We start from the raw sequence: 22,999 nt of genomic DNA, 5'->3' as shown, positions 1-22,999 counted from the left end.
GGGACCAGCCCTGCCTGTTTTGCCAGCAAAATATGTCAGGAAAGACCCAGGCCTGTCCACAAAGCAAGTCCGGTTGTGACCCTTCCCTTCTGGCCAAATTTGGGGACAGGTCCCACCCTCTCTATCTAACTCACACACCCTCTCTCCCTAACTGTAGTCCACCGAAGGACCAAATGGCTCACCTCTGATCCAAAGTAGACAGTTCGTATAAGAGTGGGCTGGTGACCTGAAGCTCCAACGCAAGGAACGGTCAGGGATCCTAGCTGGACAGCAGGTCTCTTCCAGTGACCATCGTATCTGAGTCACGGCACCATTTCTGTCATAAAAAGATTCCAATAAAAGAAACAGGAGACAGCAATACAATAAACAATTCTTACTTTACGATTCAGAGGTTTATTTCACGAGCAATTTGGAACAGGAACAGCCACCATAACATTACTTACATCAATAACCCATTGCAATGAGGTCCAGAGACGATAGCTGAGTCCAGCAAGGAGTAGCTATGGCCAGTGGCCCTGAACTCATCCCAAGACCTTCTTTTTATACTTTTCTGCACGCATTTCACAACTTACTTCCTTGTTACTTCTTTACTGACAGACAGTCTCCACATATACCTGTGTACATCTCAAACCTCTGTCCATCGGCTACTTTCAGTTCCCTATTTCTCTGTTTCAACGTTCTGATTCCAAATACTGTATATCTCAAAACTACGTACTTTGCAAAATCACATTTCACAGCAACAGCTCAACAGGTTTACAAATAGTTCTGATACACTTTGAAATCTTTCTAACTAAAACTTTGGTTCATGTCTCTTTATTCTGGGGCCTGCTTTTTCCACTTAGGCCTTATTGATTCTAATAGATCAATAGGCGTTTCCCACACCCTGGTCCTCAGCCATTTTCTGACTCTGCTGGCACAAGGACTGCCAGGTGGGCTGTCTGCCGGACTTCAGCACCCACCGGCGAGCATTTGCTGTCATGGGACTCGAGCTGGGTGAACAAGCCGTCCCTGCAGCCTGCTTTGGGAGGTGGTGTGTGGGCACCTTTTCTGCTGGATTCACCTCTGCTTCAGAAGACGTCCCTGGGCAGCCAGGCACTCCCTCACTGCCCCTTTTGACCAGCCCAAGGAGGGAGCGAGGCTGGGGGGTGGGCTGCTTGCATGCAGAAAGGCCCACATAAATGCAGGGAGGCTATTTTGTGTACACCAACCCCATTTCACATAGGTCATTTTATTTACATTTAAAAGGTTCTTTTGAGAGCCTATTTTAGACCACCACTCTGGGCAGTTCACCAAAATAAAACAACAAAAACCACCTGTAAACACAAAGATGAAAATCTCGTATTGGGCTGATTCTGGGTGTGCTGTGGTCCCTTGCTGAAGGTCCTGATTGGGAAGCTGAGTGCAGCTGACAAGGGTCCTCCTCTCAGCCCACGGGACAGGGAGAAAGGGGAGCTGAGCCTTCTGGTTTCCTCCCTCAGCACAGGCAGCTGTTTTGATGGGGTTGTGGGGGGGAGGTGGATGCAGGGAGGGCATTTTCCTCATGGGGCATTGTGGGCCCTGGGTGAACACAGCCCTTCGCAGCCCACCCCCACAAATTCCCTTGTCTCTGCTTTGGGATCCCCGGCCCTCTCTGTGGGTTTCTCTCTCTCTCTCTCTCTCTCTCAGCGATCCTTTTGAAATGGGTTTTGCTTGCTACACTTGAATCATATTAAACACACACACAGCTCTGGGAGGAAGAGAATTCTAGTAGTAGAAATAGTCATAATATTCTTGGTCAAAGTCTGAATTGGCCAGCCAAATGCTGAATCTCAACTCAACTATTGCATTCCTCACCCTTAAGCATGCAAAACTTTCTAGCTACCAGTCATTCATCAGCAACAGGAAAGGGAAGTTAAGCCTGACTCAACTGCGGCCCTGGTTTGAGTTCCTTGATAAGGCTATCAGGTAGGCTTCCAGGAACTTTTCATCCAGGATGTGAGGCTCAAGTATGACAGGGTCAAAAGGGAAACCGCTAAAAGCAAAATGAAGCCGGATCTGCCAGTACTACAATATTAAAAACAGCAGTGATGGGGGGTTTGCCTGCTGCTTCTTTAGAAAGCTTGAGAAGTGTTTGGATCCCAAAATAAATGATTTTCATGCATGCTTATAAAATGCTTCCCCTGGTGATTCTGTCTTTCCTCTTCAGTGCAAGGCACCCAATTCTGTGTGGTTTGGTGCCCTCCCCCCTCCCGTTGTGGCTACTGTGATTCCCAGCAGCCATGAAAAGCAGGATTGCTGCTGCTCTGGCAGTGCCCGTGTCAGGCAGGTTGCAAGACACAATCTTCTGATGGGGGGGGGGGGGCTGTCAGGCCTGGAAGCCATCTTTTCTGTTGGATCTTCAGGCCTGCCACATTTGCTACTTCCGTGGGAAACTGGTGGGAGGGGGGATTGTATGGAGCAAGGGTGATATCTAGTCATAATAACATTCCTTTCTCGGAAAGTCAAGGACATCTTGCCCTGCACCTGGAGGGGTGGACCTGGGAGGCATCTTCAGTTGGGACGGTGCTTTGGTTGGGCCTTGTGATGGACATGCGGGTGTTGGGCTTTCCTTCGGATGGGGAAAACCTGGAAGCTCTCAGATTCGGGTTTTCCCAGATGTGCCAATAGGACATCTCTAATAAAATGGAACTTTGAGGAAGCCTTGGAGTTTTCTTTCGTTGGGGGTGTTATTTGGAAAGTCGGTTGGCTCTTCCTGCTTCTCAGTCAAGGGAAACCATGTCGGGGGCAGGAGATGTTCCAGCCGATGGAGCAGCTCTCCTACGCTTGCACGGCTTTGGAGCACCAAATTGGGTCCTTGGAGAAGGTGGGATTCTCTAGTCTCATGGCGTCACAGAGTCCCTGCCTGGCCCCACCTGCGTTCAGGGAGGTCATGTCAGGATAGCGTCTTCCTTCCTTCCTTCCTTCCCGCACTCTTCTGCCCCACCAACTAATCTCACTAGGATGGAATTAAGGGCGCAGCATCTCGGCTCTGCTTTAAACCGCTTTCCTTTCCCCTGCTCATTTCCTGGAGGCCAAGGGAGGCTCTGCCAGACAGGTGTGCTTCAGGTCACGTCCCTCCTCCTCCTCCTCCGAGAGACCGGATGGGGCACCATGGGGGCACTGACTCAGCCAGCGATCTTCCCTCCTCCCCCTTCCCTGCTTCTTCTCGGTGGTTGCATGAAACAACGGCCAGCCAAAAGGTGTCCAGGTGGTTCTGCTGCAGGAGAGAATTCGGCACAGGGCAGGCGCTCCTGTCTCACCAGGCCAGGAGCCGAGAGCAGAGTGGGCAGCAAAGGCATCACGCACCCCTCCCCTGGTCCTTGCTCTGGGTTCAGGAGAAGCCAGATGGGCCGATCAAAGTACGGCAAAGGGTCCCCTGGCTGAGGCCCCCCGGCACCAAGCTTTCTGTGCGAACTGGAAAAAATAGGCATTGTGCAGAGAAAACTCTCAGGAATCAGTATCCCTGCACTTCATCCTTAACGGATTAGCATTCTCTTTTTTAAAGTCTAAAATGACACTTGGACTCCTGGCAAATAGGATGAAACAGCTTCTAGTCACCATTGTCCCAGAAATGTCTTATGCTCATAATCTTGGGTTGTGCTTGCTGGTGCTCCGCTGCTAAGCAGGCCCGGATTCTGAGCAGGACCTGGTGCAGCCACCCTTCCCTGCTGGAAGCCTTTAGCCAGAGATCCAAAGGGGCTCCATGAGGCAAGCGAAGGAGGCTTGCTTTGGGGTGTCCCCTCCCAGAGAATCCGGCTATCCATGGAAGCTTCAAGGGCTTCTGGAGCCATTCCCAGCACGGCCCCTGGGTCTCCTTCAAAAGGAGAGGAATCGAGGCCCAGGACAAGGGCGTTTCATAAACTAAGGTTGGGTCACTGTTCGCACATCACCTGTTAATGTGGTTTGTTCTGTTTCAACTGAAAAGGTTGGCTTGCAAGCTAATTCTGTGCCAAAATCCATCTGTCGGTTTTCCAAACATTTTCCTCCTCTTAGAAATACATAATACATAAACAGTAGGTGTACATGGAGTGAGACTGATGTGGGGTGTGGGTGCATCCAGAGAGACGTGCCCCCCTGCTGCCAGTGGGCAACCTGCAGGCAGCCTGTGTAAACTGAAACTATGCCTATAGATCTTCCATGCACAGAGGCAGTCTACCTCTGAATGCCATATGCTGGCGACAACACCTGCATGGCTGCTCGGAAGCTCCCCAGAACTGGCCAGAGTGGAAACAAAATGCTGAGAAAGACGGAGATTTGCTCTGGTTAGGCAGGACCATGTTTTATTCTCTTTAAGTCTTATTGAGGCTTAAGTATTAAGTCCTGACTTCCTTTAAGACTTATTAACCCGGAGGAGCTCAGGTGGCCCAGATGCTGCCCTTCCTCAGGGATCCACGCTTAGAACCAGGGCTGCCTCAAAAACAGCAGAGGGCTGGGACGAAGAATGGGTTCGCCCCATTTGCTGTCAGCGGAAGGAAAGGAAAAACCGAGGATGAAAGAATCTGGGGCGGCTCCAAGGTTTCGCGCAGGGGCTCTCCTTGGCAGGTGGCCCAAAGTTAGCAACAACCACAACCTTCCTTAGCGTTCTGACGATGACATGCTGCTCTTTCACTAAAACCACTCAAACACAATCCATCATAGAACCGGCAGTAATAATAAAAAAAACAGAAAATCAGCTTCCTTTTTTAAAAACAAAGTCCCTTCAGTTCCTAGGTTGTGTTGTCCTGAGGATGCTTCAGTTGTCGTTTCCCACAGCCAGCGTGTGGGCCCGGCGGTGGCTGCCCAAGAGGAAGAGCCACAGCTGAGATGTGGCGTCCAAAGTCCTTTCGCAGCGACCGGGCACAGCCTCCCCTCTTTGCCCGGAGATCGGATTCAATGCATACAATCCTCTCTGCTGTGCAACGCGCTCAGCCTCGCCCAGCCGGTGACCTCAGCCAACCGCTGCCAGCTGCCCAATAAATGCTCCTAGAGCCACCCTCCGAGGCTCATGTCCTCCTGAGCTGCCTGACTCCAGAGCAGCTCCAGATCACCTGCGGTTGCTGCCAAGAAATTGGACAGGATGGAGGGCAGGGAAGAGGCCAAGGAGCAGATAATCTTTAATCAGGTAGGTTTTTATATTTGGGGTTTTAAGAAGAGGAGAGATCGTTCCTGTTTTTCCCCACAATCAGCTAGGCTTCAACTTTAACATCTTGCTTACAATGACTGCTGTCATTGTCACAATTACAATGACCTGCTGTCAAGTTGGTGTTGACTCTTAGCAACCACATAGAAAGGTTTTCTTTACAACAATGACCCCTAAATGGCCCTTCTGGGTCTTCCAAGGGAGCCCCCATCACCACAGTGCCTCCACCTTGCTGCTGGTTGTCCTCTTCTTCTCTTTCCCAGAGCCTTCTCTGGAGAGCTCGGTCTTCACACCAAGTAGGGTAATGTAGCTGGGCCACTGGGGCCTCGAGTGAAAACTCTGGGTCGATGGGTCCTTGGCTGGCTTTCTTGGCCCTTCACAGCATTCTCAGAAGGGACATAGTGCATAGTGCAAGGCACATAGTGTCAATATTATCCCCCCCCCACTTCTTCGGGGTCCAACTTTTGCTTTCATGAGGTACCCTAGAGAATTCCATGACCTGCATGGTTCTGATCTTTGTAGGGACGGAATCTCTTTCCCGAGCCTTTCATGGCAGTTCTCCCAAGTGCTGCCTGCGGGCTCTTCCTTGACTGCTGCTCCCTTGGCTGTCACAGCTAAAGGCAAAGGCTTCACCCCTACAGGGTCTGCATTGCCGGTTCTAAGGCAGGTGAGTCTACCTGGATCTCATCCATATAAAGTGTGGAGAATTTTTTATTATGGTTTTGATTTTTTAAAAAAGTAATAAATGATATTTTTATGCTTTTAATTGAGCCTACCCTTCCTTCCTGATGGTCTTTATTCAAATAAAAAAATTGAATAAAAGAATAGTTAGCCATGAAGATTAAACTTTTTGAAAAATCTCACCTTTATTATTTTTACAAATAATTCAAAGCAGCAAACAGATCTAATGTTCTGTTCTATTTTTCCCACAACATCCCTGTGGAGTGGGTTGGCCTGAGAAACTGTGATTGGCCCAAAGTCACCCAGCCAATTTCCATGCCCAAGAAGGGACTAGAACTCACTGTCTCCTGGTTTTAAGCCAGGAGTTTAGATGGCTTAAGATTTCTTAATCGCTAGATGAAAGTGGTTCTGTCTCTCTATCAATATTTAGGGAGTCTTCAGTTATGACAACTGGGACCAAAATTTCTGTTGCTAAGCAAAGCAGGCCCGATGGTATGACTTTTGCCAACGTTTTTAAGCAGATCCTTGGTGTTAAGTGAATCACCGAGTTAAGCCACTCAGGCTTCCCCCCATCGACTTTGCTTATTGGAAGCTGGAAGGTCACATCTGGCCATCCAATCACCCTCGGACACTGCAGTCATAAAAGCATGCCGGTTGCCAAGTGTCCGAATTTTAATCATGTGACTGTGGGGAGGCTACAATGGTTGTAAGTGCGAGGACTGGTCTTTGAATGATTACTAAACAAAGGGTTATATGTCAAGGACTCCCTGTATCTCAGTCAGATCAAGGCTATTGATCTTGCTAAGCAATTCCTAACTCCCTGAGGTAGGCAGTGCCTGTACTCTGAAAAGTTCAGGATGAGCAACACATCTAGTTCAATTGGTGGCCATTTTTTACCTCAAATATTTCTGGTGGCTCTGAGAGAAATGCAGAGCTTGGCAAAGGGGATGTTTTCACTCCAGCAATGAAAAGAATAAAATCCAGGACTTGCAAGGCAGCTTCATTCATTGCCCAGCAGGGAGCTGAAAAGGTCTAGAGGACCGACTGACTGAAGACAAGTGCAGGGGAGCCCCTCTATTGCCCGTGGAAGGCAGGGGAGGCCCAGATCTTCAGGTCAGCCAGCCCAGAGGGGCTGCTGGGCACCTGGGGAGGCGGCTTTGGAGCTCCTGGGTGGGTGTCAGCCTCAGTCTCTCCTCAGAGGGGCTTCGGTTTCCAGCTGAGGTTGTGGCCCTGGGCTTGGCTGGAGGGCGCCAGGGCAGGCTCAACTTTCTCCCCCTGCACTGCGCAACCTGGCACTTCTTCTTCACTTGAAACATTTCCATAGAAAAATTATGTAACAAAAATTCCAGTTTTGCGATATTCGGTGATAATGGAAGAAATGTTGCAATCAGGGATATGCAGTGTGCGCGCGGGTGGAAAACAATCCAGCACTGATTATGACAGATGTTATATTAAATACTGTAGGGCCTCATCCACACCCTTTCCCCTCCAAAAACAGGCCTGCAAAATGTAGCCTGAGGACAGCTTGTGTGATGGAACATAGAACATGGGATTTTGTGAGTTAATTGGAAGCTGGATAGGTAAAATACATAAATAAATGTTTTAAAGGGGAATGTTTTATTGGAGCTGGATCTTCCTTGGACAGGAGAGTTAATGGGACCAACTCAATGGTAGCAAGTGGATTTGAGCAAACTCTTTTTTTAAAAAAAAAATAAATTTTATTTAATTTTCCAGGTTAAAATCAACATGAGACAAAAACATTGATTATACATAAAAATGAAAACCATACCTTCCCCTCCCCCATTCATAACACTAAACATACAAACTGGACTACAATTCCCATCAGTTATGCAGGTTAGAAAGGTAGGCATTAATGATGGGAAATTATCTGAATTATCTGAAAGGCTTGCAATTCAAAATTATGGAAAAAAATCACTTTTCCTGCAACATAATCATATCTAATTCCACTTAAATTCATGTCACCCATTCTCGCTCCTGGTTTTCAATGGCTATTCTGGCTGTGCATCTTGTTGTCAACCAGGTGGCAATAACAGATGGACACGCTGCCATCTTCCACATCTGTGAACTCCCATAATTCTCAGACATGAGTGTAAAGTATGGGAACTGTTACTCTGCCCCCTCTTGGGAAATGAGTTAAATGGCATCTGGTTGGACTGAAAAGGTGCAATCCTGTCTCGATTTCTAGCACTTTCTTTTCCTTCAGCACGTTGGTCTGCCTGACCTTCTTTCTTCTTCTCCCCTCTGGAAAGGAAGTTTGCAATTCTCAGCGGCTTTACCCAATGCTTCCACTTCCTGTGAAGAAAGTGATTGTGCAGCTCTTTCCCCCCTGCGGAAGGTGCCAAGTCTTCTGTGCCCCAAACGTCCCAGGAGGTTGTTAAGCAAGCCCCAGGGCTGCTGTAAAGGGACAAGTGTTGAGCAAGGTTGGCTGGAGCCAGGAAGGAGCAGTAGTTGTAGTGGCTGCCTGGCAGGCTCCCTGGGACTAGAACTGCTGCTGCTGCCGCCGCCCCCTTCGCCCCCCCCCCCGGCTTCTCCATATCCCCTTGGAGTGCACGACACCCATCTAAATCCATGCGTATAATCCAACAAGGAGCGAGGATCCTGAGCAGTGGGGCATGTGCTACCATTTTGGACGGTCACTGGGAGGAGAGTCTGTTTTTCCTGTCCCTTGATTGAACCATGTCCCCTTTCTAGGCTCTCGGCATCCTTCTACTGTGGCGACCAGGACTGGACACAACATGTGCAGGGCTGAAGAACTATCATTCCTGTGGTCTTCGTTTCTGCACATTCAAGTCCGTCAAGATCCTTTTCAAGCTTGAATCTGTCTTTGGAAGAGTTCATATATTCCACCACCGAGTATTTTCTCAAATCTCCAAATATAGACAACTGCTGAGTTCTTGAGCATAAACCAGGCTTTAAACCTTTGTTCCCGCTGTTAGTAATATGCAGAAGTTAATTTATAGATGTGACTCCAAGCTTTTCTCCCCAAGGTCCCATCTCTCTCTCTGCTAGGCTAGAAGGAAGCTGCAGGGATTGCAATCCAGGCACTGCGGTTGTTATTTATAGAACTGAATGCATCCCCACCTACGGTTTTAGGGGCAGTTGTCTTTTTGCTAAATTAGTTTTAAAAATTATTTATAGAGACATTATTATAAAAATTGCTTCAGTTAGCAGGAGATATAATAACGTCTTTTACAACGTGAACGTCCGCATCACCTTCAACTGCTCAGCGGTTTGGAGCGGGTTCCTGAATCAAAGGGGCTGCTGCGGAGGAAGATCTTAGCAACTCAAGTTTCGCGGCGACCGCTGCCTCCCGGGCTTCTTTGGGAGGGCAAAGGGGGGAGAAGGAAGTGCAAGGAAGGCCTTCGCTCCCGCGGGGAGGCCGAGCGGCTCGGCTCGTGGGCGGGAGGCTGCATCCGCCAGCCAGGCACGCCTTCCCCCTCGCCCGCCAAACTCCCGCCACGGACGAGGCTCTCCCGAGGGGCCGCCTCCCCGCGCCGGCCTTGCGCCGCTCTTCCCCGGAGCTGCCGGGCGGGCCGAGAGGAGCCCCTCGCGCCACGGAGGGGCTCCTCTCGGCCCGCGCCCAGAGGCGCCCTCCGCGGGCTGGAGGGGGCGGCCGGGGAGGCCGGTCGGAAGTGGGGGATGCTTCCTGGGCTGCCGTCGCTTTCACGCAACCAAGTCCGGGAGGCGCCGCCCGGGCAGGAGCAGCCGCCCTCGCCAGCGCCCCGGCCGCGGAGGAGCGCCGCCCCGCAGGGATGCGCGGGGCCGTGGCTGAGCGAGGGGGCGGCCGGGGCGGGTCCCTGCGCACGTGCCGCGAGACACGCCGCCAGGCGCCCTCCGGGTGGGTAGGTGGGGGGGGGGTGTCAGCCTCGCTCTCGGCCCCCGGAACAGCCGCCCCTCCCCCCTCCCGCACACACCCTCCGGCCTGGGCCAATGGGCGGCGGCGGGCAGGGCGCGTCACGCGGAAGCCGGCCGGGATGCCTGATTAGCCGGCGCGGCTCGCGAGTTACTTTGTCCGGCCGGCGCCGTCCCGACTCCGCTCCGCCGTCGTCCCCGGGCTCCTTCGCGTGGCGCTAGGGCGTCGTCGGCAGCAGCAGCAGCGCCATGATCGCCTCGCACTTGCTGGCCTACCTGTTCACCGAGCTCCACCACGACCAGGCGCAGCGGGTGAGGCCGGGCAGCACGTGGCACTCCTCTCGGGGAGGCGGCGGCTGAAGAAGCAGCCCCGCTTCTCTGAGAACTGGCTCGGGGGGCGAGGCCGGGCCAGGCAAGAGCCGGCGGCCATCAGAGCGAGCGTGGCGGGCGGCCGTGGAGACGGCGCGGGAAGCCGCCGCTTCGCCCGTCGGGGCGCTCGCTTCCTGCTCGCCTAAAGAAGCGGCGGGGACAAACTTCCCATGGGAAGCCGGGCAGAGCCGTTGCCGCCGGTGGCTTCTCGCGGAGCCGGCGCTTCCCGGCCGCGGCTGGCCCTCGAGCCGCAGCGAGGACGACCCCGGGCGGGCCGGGCGCCGCTGGCATCTTTTCCCCTTGCGCGAGAGGACCACCCCGGCCTTCCTTCCCGCTCTAGGGATTCCCGGCGGGGTCGCCCGCCGCCCTCGTTTAGTTGGCTCTCCTGGGCGGCGGTGCCCGCGAGGGTTGCTGGCTCCCCTGCAGAGGCCCCCCCAAGGCCCGGGAGAGGTTGGGGAGGCAGGAGGGGCTCGCTTGGTCAAGCCAAAAGGAGGGGCGGGGGCTTTCCCGCCGATCCCTTCCCAGAAATGGAAAGCCGCTGGGCCTCTTTGAAGGGAGGTTGGCTTGGGGAGCTCCCCCCCCCCTCTCCAGGCACAGCGTTGGCTTTCGTCTTTTTCTCGCCCCCTGTGCTGGGTGGGAGGTTTGGCCCAGAGCCAACGACCAAGGCAGCTTCCTTAGGCATTCCTTTCCCATCAGAGCTCCATTTTTGTCCCGGGTTTTAAAAAAACAGCCGGTAACCTAAGGGGACCATGTGATCCCAGCCTATTGCTAAGAGGGAAGTCTTGTGGCACAAACCGGGTGGATCCTCTCCAGCAAGTTAGCGGTTCCTTTTGATTGCAGAGGGATCTTGTAACCTACCTGGTCAGAAACACTTCCTTGAGGTGTGACAAAACCAGCTGTTCTCAGATAGGAGCCATTTCATGGAGAGGAAACGGGGCCACCTCAGGTGGCAATTTTCTGACCAGAGATGCATGGCGGGGGTGGGGTGGGGGGGGAGTTTGCCTCGAGTGCCCTGGACGAGGTCCTGAATTCAGTGCTGGTCTCCCAGTGACACATAGCTGCCCCCCCCCCCGTTTTATGGGACATCCTTTCCCTCGGGATCCTTACAGCCCCTCCCCCCCCAATTTAATCTTCTGGAAAGCAAGAGCTGGCTTTCCCCCAAAGTCAGAGTGGGGTGGAGAAGGTTATAGGTTGCATCAGGAAAGTGTGGTTGTGGTGGCAACTTTTCCATTGCTGGTTTTATTTGTTGTAAGAATTGCTTTATTCATAGGTTGTAAGCCACCCGGAGTTTGGTTTTAAGATGGGTGGCCGTAGAAATATTCTAAATAAAGAAAAGTAGGGCATTGTTGGGCAACTCTGTGCCGCACCCCTCCTTGCACTAAACTGCAGGGCACTCTTTCTGTCACAGTTGCGGTTTCCCAGAATCTCTTCTCATCTCTACTCCTTCACTGAGATTTCCTCCTGATTGGGATTCATCCCAGGTGGCCTCCTGGGGGCAGTAGCATCTCCTGGCCCTCGTCCCCATTTCCCTGGAAGGAAGTCAGCGTTCCAGTAATGGGAAACCTTTTAAAAACCTCCCCTATTCTTCCTCCAAAAAGCATCTTGCAAGGCTCTTCTCCTTTCTTGGGGTTAATGGGATTCAAAGGTTATCTGGGGACTCAGGAGCCAGGTTCGGGGCTATGCGGAGAAAGGTAGAGAAGGGAAGGGAATCATAAACCAAAGTGGGCCCCTGTATTTGCCATGTCCCCTCCCCCCTCAATTGGACTGGCATGGCAACGGGACAGGGGGGAGGCAGAGGTGGCCCAGAGGGGCTGGGCCCGCCCTCTTCCTACTGCAGCTCTAGGATTGGTGGACGTTTTGCCCCAGCTAAGGAGGGAGGGCAGCAAAGCCAGAGGAATCAAGCAGTTGCTTCTTGTGCATTGTGTGTGGGCGATGGGGGGGGCGCCTTTTGGAGGTGAGGCAGAGCAGAGGCTGTGGGGGCAGCGGAGGGATTGGGGGGGGGCTTCAGATGTCATGGACTAGTTTTTCCAACCTGGGCTGGCCAGCTGGGTCTGGTCCCTCTTTTGCACAGGCCTCCCTTGCTGATGAGATGGCATTGGGAATGCGCAGAGACCATCTCTCAGTAACCTCCAAAAGAAGTTGTGCCAAGCTGCTCTTGGCCAAGGGGAGACGCCTCTGGTTTACGCTATGCCCTGAAGCCCCTTTCCCCCTTGGGGTCTGTGCAGTGCACACCTAGGCGCTGGTCTGGCCCCCCCCAAGTGGTGGAGGGAGGGGCCGTCTCCTTTTGCGCAGGCAACGCCCTGCTTGATTTTGCTGCAGAGTGGCCTGACTCAGGGCAGCACACACTTCGTATGGCAGGCAGGCAGGCAGGCGGAACCTGTAACCGCTGCCCTCCAGGGTGTATGTGGGGTTCTCCTTTGAAGGGCTACGGGCAATCTGCCCTTTGAAAAAGGCATGGCCATCCGCAGGGCCATAAAATTTCACCCCAGGTCGAGTCACTTCAAACATGTAAATTGTAACTGTCAGATTGTGTAATCTGTAGCATAGTGGGAGAAAATATTTATCTACCAGTTATTCTTGTACATCAGGCTTCAGAAAATATCATATTTGAGAAAAGAAAATTCTAATTTTCATTGATGTATTGCTTCAGAATTTTAGCATCCTTTGCTCTGTTACGTTGTGCAACTTTATTTGGGTTCAGTTTGGAAATCAGACTTCAGATTCTGAAGGATCTTCTGCTGATATTGTGACCATCTGCAGTTCTGAAGCAGTCCGGTGGGCCTGTACGGTTGCCTTGGGAGAGTTACAGTGGCTGGAAGGAAACGCCCGTTATCCCAAATCCAGAAGGTGGAGAGAAGGGGAAAGAGTTTCGTTGTGCCTCTCTTCCCCATCTGTCCATTTCCCCCAGTGCCCTTGAATTAGAATCCAAAATGTTGTGCCTGGACTGTCACCGTTAAGAACCGTAACAATGCAACACACCCTGTTTTACCTTTCCGGGTGTATTGCATTGTTACGGTTCTTAGCATTTGTTGAGTGATAAATTAGACTTGCTATAACTGAGGCATCATCATAAGATATAATTTGTATGCTGGAGTTCTAGGAATAAGGAATTAACACCAAAATGAGACTAACATATTTCTGCTCTCTAAAAATATGTCAGTTGAACACAACAAATAGATGCAATTTGGATGCAGAAGTACTATTACTTTATGGTTTTGGCTTCTTACACGGATTAACTTGAAGGGCTGACCTCAAGGCAACCTGCTGCTTTGGGAAGAGCCCAGAAATCAGTGCCGGTGTCCCCAGTCACCACACCTTCCTTAGCCAAAACAGCCTCCAAAAGAACTTTGACTTGGTCACCTTCTCATCTTCTGCATCCAAATTGCATCTATTTGTTGTTCTCTTGATAGAGAAACCAATTAGCTGCTATTGGCCTTTGTTACTGTTTTCCCTCTGGGTCTCTTGCCGTGATTGTGCTGGAGGGGGCAAGCTCCTCCCCCCCCCGAGAATTGTTGTGCTGAAAAGGAAGGTGGGGGATTGCGGTCCTTCTGGTTTGAAAGGCTGTCCGGCTAGGAGAGGAGCTTCCTTCCGAGTTCTCCACCATTTGCCCTTCTTGCCCACAGCCTGGTGTCTCTGGACAGCTTGGACAGAAGCGCCTTAAGTTAGTAATCGCTTTCTACGTGTGTCTCCCATCCAGCAGCTTAGTAAAGCACAGGCGATGTGTAGAATGAGGGTGGAGATGAGCCAAGGAAGAACCAGCTAAGCAGGAAGCTGACTCACTGGGCGCTGAGCGAGAAATCTGTCAAGAAGGAAAGTTAATCTTTTGACGTCACAGGCAGAGTAAAACCGAAGGAGCTCCCTTCAGGGAAATGTGAAGGCATTCTGCTTTCAGCTGTTTCTTCTCTTGCCTTAGCACATGGTGGTTAATGGTAGGCCCTGACTTAATAAATGGCTGCCCAGATGTGGGCTGGAGGACGGTTGACCTCTGGTTCTGGCGCTGAGCGTGGCTCTCTCTCCTGAGACCAGAGCAGCTCCGGGAATGAGAGCGGGAGGCTGAAGGAGAGCAGTGCAGGAAAGGCTGGTGGCTGCCTCAGGAACAGATTCCCCCACCAAGTAGATTCCGGAAAGCATTCCTTGTCCAAACTCTTCTTGACGGAGGGCTGCGGGCAGGCAGCCTGGTGTGAAGGGGGTCAGAATTTTGAGAACTTATTTATTTTCACATAAGGTTACATGAGGTTGGGAAATCAAGTATGCAGGAGCTGCCGAATACTGATCTGATATGCGCATGAGAGTAAGCCAGGTTTTTTTCAACTTTGGTTTGTTGAACAAGCCCTTGTGAGCCTCGTTCACACGTCCCTCTGTCAGAAAGCCACCCAGTGACTCCGTGGCTTGGCAGGCTGTGCTGCTGGCTCTGCTGCGCTTGGCCTTGGTTCACGAAGGGGTTGGATCTGGAGCCTCCGGCTGGAATGGTGGGCTCTGGCCCTGGGCAGAGTGGGGAGGGCGTGCGGATGGCCGGGGGCTCCCCAAGCAAAGCTCCTTTGGCTGACAGAAGCCGTTGGGGCTGGTGCTTCTCATTGACATCTAGGGTCCCTGGATGCAGACACGGAAGGGGCTGATTCCCAGGTTAACTTTCCTGATAAATGGGCCTTTGGAGATCAAGGACAGGCGATGGACTCTCCCCCCTGTGCTCAGTGCACTTCATGAGCCTGGCCAGCCTAAACCAGACTGCTCTAGGGCTCTAGGGGTGGGAGGGAGCCTCACTCCCTTTGAAAAGAAATGTGGATTCAGACACACCCTCTCCTTTGTCCTGGTGGCCACCTGGTTGGGAAAGCAAATAAGCTTCAGTCTCTGTTTGTTGAAAGGAAAGAATTCAAAAGCTCTCCGCGCTTCCTGTTGCACTGCAGAGATCGGAAACAATTGGGCTGCAACACAGGAGGAAGCAAAGAGGTTGCACTCTGGCTAGAAACAGGGACGGCAAACTACAGTTATGTCTTGAAGCATAATGCAAATCCATCAAGGCAACTGCTTTACTTGGACAACGGAAGATTCACAAAATTGCCATCGGGCAACATGGTTAAGTTAAGCCATTAAATTTAAACCATAGTAGAACTGCCAGAAAAGCAGTCTGGAATTCTCTGAAACCCAGAAATTGGGAACATCACTTCATCCAATTTCTGTAGAAGGAGAAATCCATGTTCAGGAGTTTGAGAAAGGCAGGAGGCTAAATAACAAAGCCGCAAGGGAGGAATTTCTTAAAAACGTCTCCTGGGAGTTAAGGAAGGTGTGGGAAGACCAGGTGGCTACAGATCTCCAAAGGGACGATGAACGCAATGAAAGGCACTGCCAACATGCAACCAAGTGAAAGCACCACACTTCCCCTTCGAAATAAACGTCAAAATGAAGTGAAAGATAACTGGTAAAAAAAAAAAATCAATGAGAATTTCTCTGTCCAGCACTGAGTTAAATCAATTGCTGGAAAAATCAAAGAACTAACCCCTCATTCCCCCCCCCCTTGGGAATATTAAAAAATTGCCAGCTTCCTATTTTTAGCTGATTATGAAAGCAAACTTCCCTGGCACTTTCTGCAATCTTCCCCCTTCCCCCTGTTAAATTATAATGTTAGTCTTTTAATTCTAACCCATGGGAACCGGAAGCTAGTCAGAAGCTGCCTGGGTGTTTTGGAGAAGTTGGGGGTCTGTGCCCAGGGATTGTTGGCTCTGGCCTGGAGCTGACACCTGGCAGGCAGTCCGGCTCGTGGGCTCCCCGCTGCCCCATTCCTGCCCAGGTCAGGTGGCTGCCAGTCAGTGCTGGGTTCTCTGAGCTGGAGGGACGAAGGACCTGATTTCCTGAAAGGCAGCCCTGCTCTTGGCCCTGGCAGAGCTGGCCTCAGATGCCCCACCCTGGCCAAAATGGGGCTGCCGTTGCTCCCCCCCTCAAGGCTGCCCCATTTCCTTCCTGGATAAGAGGGGGCCGGGCCTCCTTGCTCCTCCTCTGCAGTTTCTCAGCCCTGCCTCTGTTTACAGGAGCAGCCAGAGCCAGGGTGGCTCACCTGTGTGCCCTGGCTGCTGGTAGCTGGGTGGGAAAGTTGTCGCATTAATCAAAAATCCCTCTTGGTGGACAGGAATGGCGGCTGTGTGCAACTGATGTGCCTTCTAGTTTGTTCCCAGATTCTTTCAAATGCAAGCTTTTTAAGTACTGTTTTTGTAACTGGGAAATAAATGCATTTTGGTGTTTCTGTGTTGCAAACTTTTAGCAAACCTGGTTCCTCTTGCAGCCTGTTGCCATAAGATTCTGAAAAGCAGAAGTTGCTCTGTTCAGCTTCAGCCACTGTATCATCTTTGAAATCCTGCTTGTGTAGCGTGGAGTGGCATAAACTTTAGGAAACATTTGCCAAGTGATTAATGAACTTAATTCTGGAACCAGCAGCAATTTCTGCGGTTTCCCTATCAGGAGATGAAGGGTCTGCAGTGGAGGAGATGGGAGTCCCTTCAGAAATCTGCCCTTCTCTTCAACTGCATTTTAACTGAGTAAAAGCTGAGTAATTAAATGAGCAGTTCCCAGATGATGCTCTCTGTCCTTTAATGAGGCTACCTGAGCTGTGACACAGAAAATGGAAAGCCCCCCCTGGGCCTGCGGCTGCGGGACTCCTGCCTGCCCTATCCTGCCTTGCTCTGCCTTTGGAAAAGCTGCGTTGGGTGGTTGCTGGCCAGTCTTTGCAAGCAGCCTTCCTGAACAGGCTGGATTCTGAGCCTTCCCTCCAGCCAGCAGGACCAGTCGGGCAAAGCTGATCTGCTGCCAGTTGATCACAGGTGCAGGATGCGACCCTGGGTGTTCAGGGTGGAGAGGGCGCTATTATTTAATAATTCACTTCAGCCACAGCTTTGGACATTTATCTCAATTTCTTCTGGACTTTTTAAAAAAGTTGATAGTTTTATCATTTCTATGGGTTTTATTTTATAAGCCTTTCTAGTTCTGTATGAAATAAACTCCGATCACTGTTCTGTGTTTCTTTTGAACATTCCCAAGTGTGCCAAGGCATATCTTAAAATTCCACGATCCGTTTTCCCACGTTGGTGCAGTGGGCAATTTGTTAGCCTGTTTAGGATTAAACTTCGCAGTTCACCCTTTTCCCGCACAGTGAGGACCGATTGAGATTCCAAGATGCTGTTGGGTTGGGATGGCCGTACATATTAGCTCTTGTAGTTCCTGATGCTTTTGAAAGTGGCCTGACCCATCTTTCTCCTGTTGCCAGGTTGACAAGTACCTTTATCACCTACGGCTTTCAGATGACACCCTCCGTGACATCTCAGAACGGTTCCGGAAGGAAATGGAGAAGGGCCTGGGGGCGGACACCAACCCTACAGCCTCTGTGAAAATGCTGCCAACCTTTGTGAGGTCCATTCCTGATGGAACAGGTAAAGTCTTGTCTCCCCTGCAATAGGAGCTCTCTTGATCGTAGAAGTTCAATTCTTCCTTGTATCAAATGTTTTTTAGAGCATGTTAAATGTCTAGCAGGGATTTGACTCTTTCAAACCTTTTAAGGAACATTTCTTAAACTTTTGGATCTTTCCTATACAAATGGGCCTCCAAAGATGGAGATGGTGTTTTCTGAATTCTGCAGCTTATGCTGTAGTATGTTTCTGGAGTAGTTTTCACCAATTTGAAAGCCATTCGGGAGACTTTACTCTGTATGGTTTATTGGCCGTGTATTTTTTGTTTTTCCCATTACAACATACGTTATATGAGTTTTAAAAATAACCTGCTTACTTACAAGGTATACTTTTTCAACCACCTTTAAGAACATGGGAGCAAGTGTAGCCTTATATACCTAGGTGAGGTATATTATTTTTTCTGCTGAGGGCCATGCTTGGCCACATGCCAGAAAGTATGTGTTGAGCAGAGAAGCACCGAGAATGATACCCTGGGCATCTCCCCTGTGCAAGATCCTGCTCCTCTGTTGCCAGTGTGCCCAGGTGCCCATAGCTCAGCCAGTGTATTCCTCAGCCTGGAAAAAGCTGAGCCTCCCAGAGATTCCTCTTCATGGTGGTGAGCTGCAGGCCGAGATGTTAGTTGCAGGTTCCCCTGAAGATTGTCAAGCAAAGAGCTCTTTGGTGTTTTGAATCCTGCATGCATACACGAATGAAATAGGCTCCATCTCTCTCTCTCTCCCACCCCCACCCCCACCCCCACCCCACTCATCCTCCAACAGAGGAAGGTGACTTCTTAGCATTGGATCTTGGTGGCACAAACTTCCGGGTGCTAAGAGTCAAAGTGGCAGATAATGGCAGCAAGAAAGTTGAGATGGAAAATCAGATCTATGATATTCCGGAAGAACTGATGAGAGGCAGTGGGACGCAGGTGAGTGTGGTAGTTTTTCTCTGACTCTCTGATTTTAGCACTCTCTACGTCCTCTCTACCTCCTAGTCCAGCTGATGTGCTGCCAGGGCAAAGAACCTCTGGATTCTACGGAAAATGTAATGAATATGCTCTTTATGGCAACTCACAGTGCCATAAAGTGATTCTTGTTTCCTTTGAGTATCTGTAAATTTCCCCATCTCAAAACAAGTAGTTCCACTTTTATTTATTTAACTTGCGTTGTAGAACTTTACAGAGTATTGAAGGCCATAGAAAATTTAAACAATACAATGACACTTACAGAGTGGTACAGATCAAAACTGGAAAGCCAAATAATATTCAGTGGAATGATTTCTAAATCAAGACCTTAGAAAGCCTGATTGGAAATGTGAACTTTGTTTAATGGAGAAGAAGCTGGTGTGTTTCCTTTGGTTGCACATCAGGTAACTGGGTTGGTGTGAATCCAGAGATTGGCCTTAAAACAGTTTCATTACCAAATTGAGTAATATCATCAGTGCCAGAAGGGGATAGGTTAGAGCAAGCCCTACTCCCTTGTAGCACTGTTGATGTTACCTAGTTTGGTAATGAAATGTCTGCAAGAAAATAGCCAAGTTCGGAGAGCACCAAGGATCCCTTATTTCAACCCTGAGCTACAAATATTATCTTCTAGTTGTAGGTTTTTTAGGATACAGTTCAAGTCTCTGGTATTGGGGGTAGCACATAAACGTTGCTTGCATTTTGATTTTGATGTGGTTGCGATGCCTTAGCTCTACATAGATAAGAGTAAAGGCTTTGGCAAACCCAAACCTTTTGGTGATTGGATTTCCTAAAGATGTATTTCTACCTTTTCAGCTCTTTGACTACATTGCTGACTGTTTGGCTAACTTCATGGAGCAGCTGCAAATAAAGGACAGGAAGCTGCCCCTGGGCTTTACCTTCTCCTTTCCCTGCCACCAGACCAAACTGGACGAGGTAAGTGAGATTTGTGCCCCTGAGACGCTGTGTTAGACCTTCCCCCACAGGCATCCAGCTCTGGCCCAGAGATCCTCTGGTAGCCTCGTTTCCTGCCGGGTCCTCTCGTGCCCAGCCTGTGAATGAGAGGGGCTTCATCCATCCATAACTGGTCCTGACATTACAGTTGGGCTTCCTCCTTTTAAGATGACCACATTCAGAGCATCTGCCTGGCGGGTAAAATCAGTTACGCTGGAGCACCTTTTACATCGGAGGCAAAGTTGGGTGGGGGCAGAAGTGGGTGAGATGAAGGGGTGGAGTCCTTATGGCTGGTTGGGACTGAGGTGGGCACGGCCCCTCACTGGAGCTCCCGGATCAGTCTCGTCTTCCCCCGCTGGGTGCCAGGGATCTCTGGGAACCACGCAATATGCCAGGCTGATCAGACGGCAGTTCCCTCAGGCCATTGTGGCCCCAACAGGTGGAGCACAAAGCTGAAACAGCATCATGGAGGAGTGCTGGAAAGGGTCCAAGGGCTCCCGGGAGCATTTAGAGTGTGTAGCCCACCTAGGAAAGGGAGGAAAATCACTGCTTGGCATTCGGCCCATTGGAGATGCTGTGCTTTGCTATACTTTATTCCACTTGGGTGTTGGCAGAAAGGGGTGCAGGAGGAGGGACGGAGGAAGGAGATGATGGAGAGACTGCAGCCAGATGCAGGACCGCCTGAAAGTGGGAACAACAATTTTCTGCTCCAATCTGCAGAGTCTGGGTGATATTCAGCAGAATAAAAATAAAAAACTAATAAAGACTCCTGAATGCCCACCAGAAACATTCAATCGTGGTTTGAAGCATGGTTTAAATAACAGCTCCTCCTCCAGATATGTGGACTTCAACTCCCAGGATCCTCGGGGAAGATTTCTCGATAGTACCCGTACAGGTTGAAGAGTTCTGGGAATTGAAGTCCGCACTTCTCGCATGGGGGTATCCTGTCAGAGCAGATTGTTCTAGGACGCGGGGAGCAGAGCCCCCTGGAAGATAAGTCATGTTAAGATTAATTCCATGTCACTTTACCCTTTTCTCAATCAGAGCATCTTGGATACGTGGACCAAAGGATTCAAGTGCAGTGGTGTGGAAGGGAAGGACGTGGTTTCGCTGTTACGGAAAGCTATAAAGAAGCGAGGGGTAATTCAAGCCAGATCTTTCCCCAGCTGGAGGTTCTAGGGAGGCACTAGATCTCCCCCAGGATCTATTACAGGGTCATTGGTGCTGCTGGAATCCTCTCATAGTCGATCAGTGGGGGTTGCATGTTTTCTTTAAAATTGTTCGGAAAAGAGTGCAAAACCCGTTCATGCCATGATAACGGCCAGCGCACCACTGTGTGCACCACGAAGAAACGACACATTCACTCCACCCCTTCCAGCTCTCTGCCGTTTGCGCAGAGATTGTGAGGTGGCTTGGGGCCTGCGAGGGGCCTGGCATCGGCTGCAGGCGGGAGTGGCAGGGAGCTCTCTTTGCTGCAGCAGCAGCAGCGACGGCATCTGCCCTGTGCTTCAAGCAAGGAAAGTCCCCTGGGAGTGGCTGGAAGGGAAGGAGGGAAGAAGAGCAGGATCCTTCCACGGCAGCTGCCACAGACTCCTTCTTCTCCAGAACGTTGCTGCTTCACCATTAAGTCCCAGCACAAAGCAAACTGGGCCCCACCGGTCTGCCCCATCTTGTGCTACCCCTGCTTCCAAGGCCTGGGAGGAGGAGCCCTGGGGGTCAACTGGATTGTGTTGAGCCAACTGGGACTCTCACTCAGCGCTTCCTTTTCCCAATTCCTGCATTACAGGACTTTGAAATTGATGTTGTAGCTGTGGTGAATGACACTGTTGGGACAATGATGACCTGTGGCTATGATGACCACAACTGTGAAGTTGGACTTATTGTTGGTAAGGGAGTCTATTTGGGCATAAGAGGGCCAGGCAGATCCCCTTCCCCACTTATGTGGCCAGCCTGTGCCAATCGAGAAGCGAAACCAATTTTGGCCCCATCAGATGCTCCCTGCTCCTTAGATCCCTACCCAACATGGTGTCTGCCAGGACTCATTGTTTAAGTGGGGTCTTGTCTCTACCCTTCAGTGTGACTGTGGTGCTCCTTGATAAAGTATCTACTACATTTGTGTCCAAATGTCCATCAAGAGCTTACACCGGCCCAATGTCTGATTTTTTCAACATAGACCACCCTGTCCTTGAATGGCTGGGTGGACTGGACATTAACATTTGAACCATTATATGTCCATGTATTTGCGTTACACTAAATAATAAATAAATCCCCCTTAGACTTCATCTGTTCAGCTCCGGGCATCTGCTTTACGATGAGAGCCTCTTTGCTGCCCATTGCTCTGGCCCTGAAGTCTTCTTGGCTTCCACCTTGCTTCTCCCCCTCAGGTACCGGGTCAAACGCTTGCTACATGGAGGAGATGCGCCATATAGAGACGGTGGAGGGTGACGAGGGCCGCATGTGCATCAACATGGAGTGGGGAGCCTTCGGAGATGATGGATCCCTCAAGGATATCCGGACAGAGTTTGACCAAGAGATTGACATGGGCTCCCTGAATCCTGGCAAGCAGCTGTAAGTGGAAGGCCTTACCCGGAGCCAGAGAGCATTCAGAGAAATGGGGCTCCTCCAGTCTGAGGAGGCCAGGTAGATCAGGCCTCGTGGGCTTTTCTAGGCCCAAGATGGACTTCCACGGATGAAGGACCGGCCTCCTTGCAGAAGGACGGAGGGTCCGTTTCCATTCTGCAGCCCTCAGTCATTCAGAGGAATGTGGGAGATAAAAGATATGACTGCATCTTCCTGGAACGTAACCCCTTTAGGATAGCATAGGAACATCTGTTTTTATGAAACAGTATTCTCACTGCATTTCCCTCCAGATGATGATTTAGCCATGATTCTCCATGCCAGTGGGGTCCCAGTGGGGTCCACCATGTGTGACCTGCGGTGTTTTGCTGAGCAATCCACAATCTGAAATCTGCCGACCTCTTTGATGCTGATTGTGCTCCTTCCCTCCCACGTGGCAGGTTTGAGAAGATGATCAGCGGCCTGTACATGGGCGAGCTGGTCAGGCTCATCCTGGTGAAGATGGCCAAGGAGAAGCTTCTCTTCAACGGGAAGGTCCCCGACGACTTGAGGAAGAAGGGCTGCTTTGAGACCAAAGACGTGTCTGCCATCGAAAAGTGAGTGGTGGGTCAGGGCTGGGAGCCCTTGGGCCTGCAAGAACTCGTCAGGCAGGGAGGAGCCGGGGCCGGTGGCAGGCGCGTCCTTTGCTGACCCCAAGAAAGCCTGGAAGGGGCTCCATGGGAAAGGAGGCTTCCTGGCTCTAGACCCCGAGAACAACCAGCCGCCCTCCATTCAAAGAAAGACATTCTTGTATCGAAGAGAATAGAATATTCTTTATTGGCCAAGTGTCATTGGACACACAAGGAATTTGTCTCCGGTGCAGAAGCTCTCAGTGTACCTAGAAGCAACACGTAGTAAATCATGACCGTAATCATAAAATACAGTCATCACGAATCATAAGACACAACACTCAGTGATATAGCTTATTTAGGATACTAAGTAAGAATATAAGTAGGTAGGAAGCTTGTCTGCTGGTAT

At 50.8% G+C, this 22,999-nt stretch overlaps 1 protein-coding gene across 2 annotated transcripts in view; it reads left to right on the top strand.

Moving 5' to 3' along the window:
- The first annotated feature begins 5,102 nt into the window (after window positions 1-5,102).
- LOC117673332 (hexokinase-2-like) overlaps window positions 5,103-22,999 on the top strand; it is a 29,982-nt gene continuing 12,085 nt past the window's right edge. Inside the window, exons 1-8 of one of the 2 annotated variants that reach the window (XM_034430647.3) lie at window positions 5,103-5,119; window positions 17,313-17,475; window positions 18,270-18,418; window positions 19,268-19,387; window positions 20,450-20,545; window positions 21,192-21,291; window positions 21,790-21,973; window positions 22,423-22,578. In XM_034430647.3, the coding sequence (XP_034286538.2) occupies window positions 17,388-17,475; window positions 18,270-18,418; window positions 19,268-19,387; window positions 20,450-20,545; window positions 21,192-21,291; window positions 21,790-21,973; window positions 22,423-22,578 (893 nt within the window). In that variant the 5' untranslated portion in view covers window positions 5,103-5,119; window positions 17,313-17,387. Of the gene's footprint in view, window positions 5,120-9,526; window positions 10,004-17,312; window positions 17,476-18,269; window positions 18,419-19,267; window positions 19,388-20,449; window positions 20,546-21,191; window positions 21,292-21,789; window positions 21,974-22,422; window positions 22,579-22,999 lie in introns of those variants that run through there. The other variant, XM_034430646.3, reaches the window with a different exon arrangement.

This window comes from Pantherophis guttatus, chromosome 9, assembly GCF_059756535.1.
Source record: "Pantherophis guttatus breed Tessera chromosome 9, ASM5975653v1, whole genome shotgun sequence".
Taxonomy (NCBI): Eukaryota; Metazoa; Chordata; class Lepidosauria; order Squamata; family Colubridae; genus Pantherophis; species Pantherophis guttatus.
Note: the sequence above shows the minus strand (reverse complement) of the source record. Positions and strands in the feature narration are given on the sequence as shown.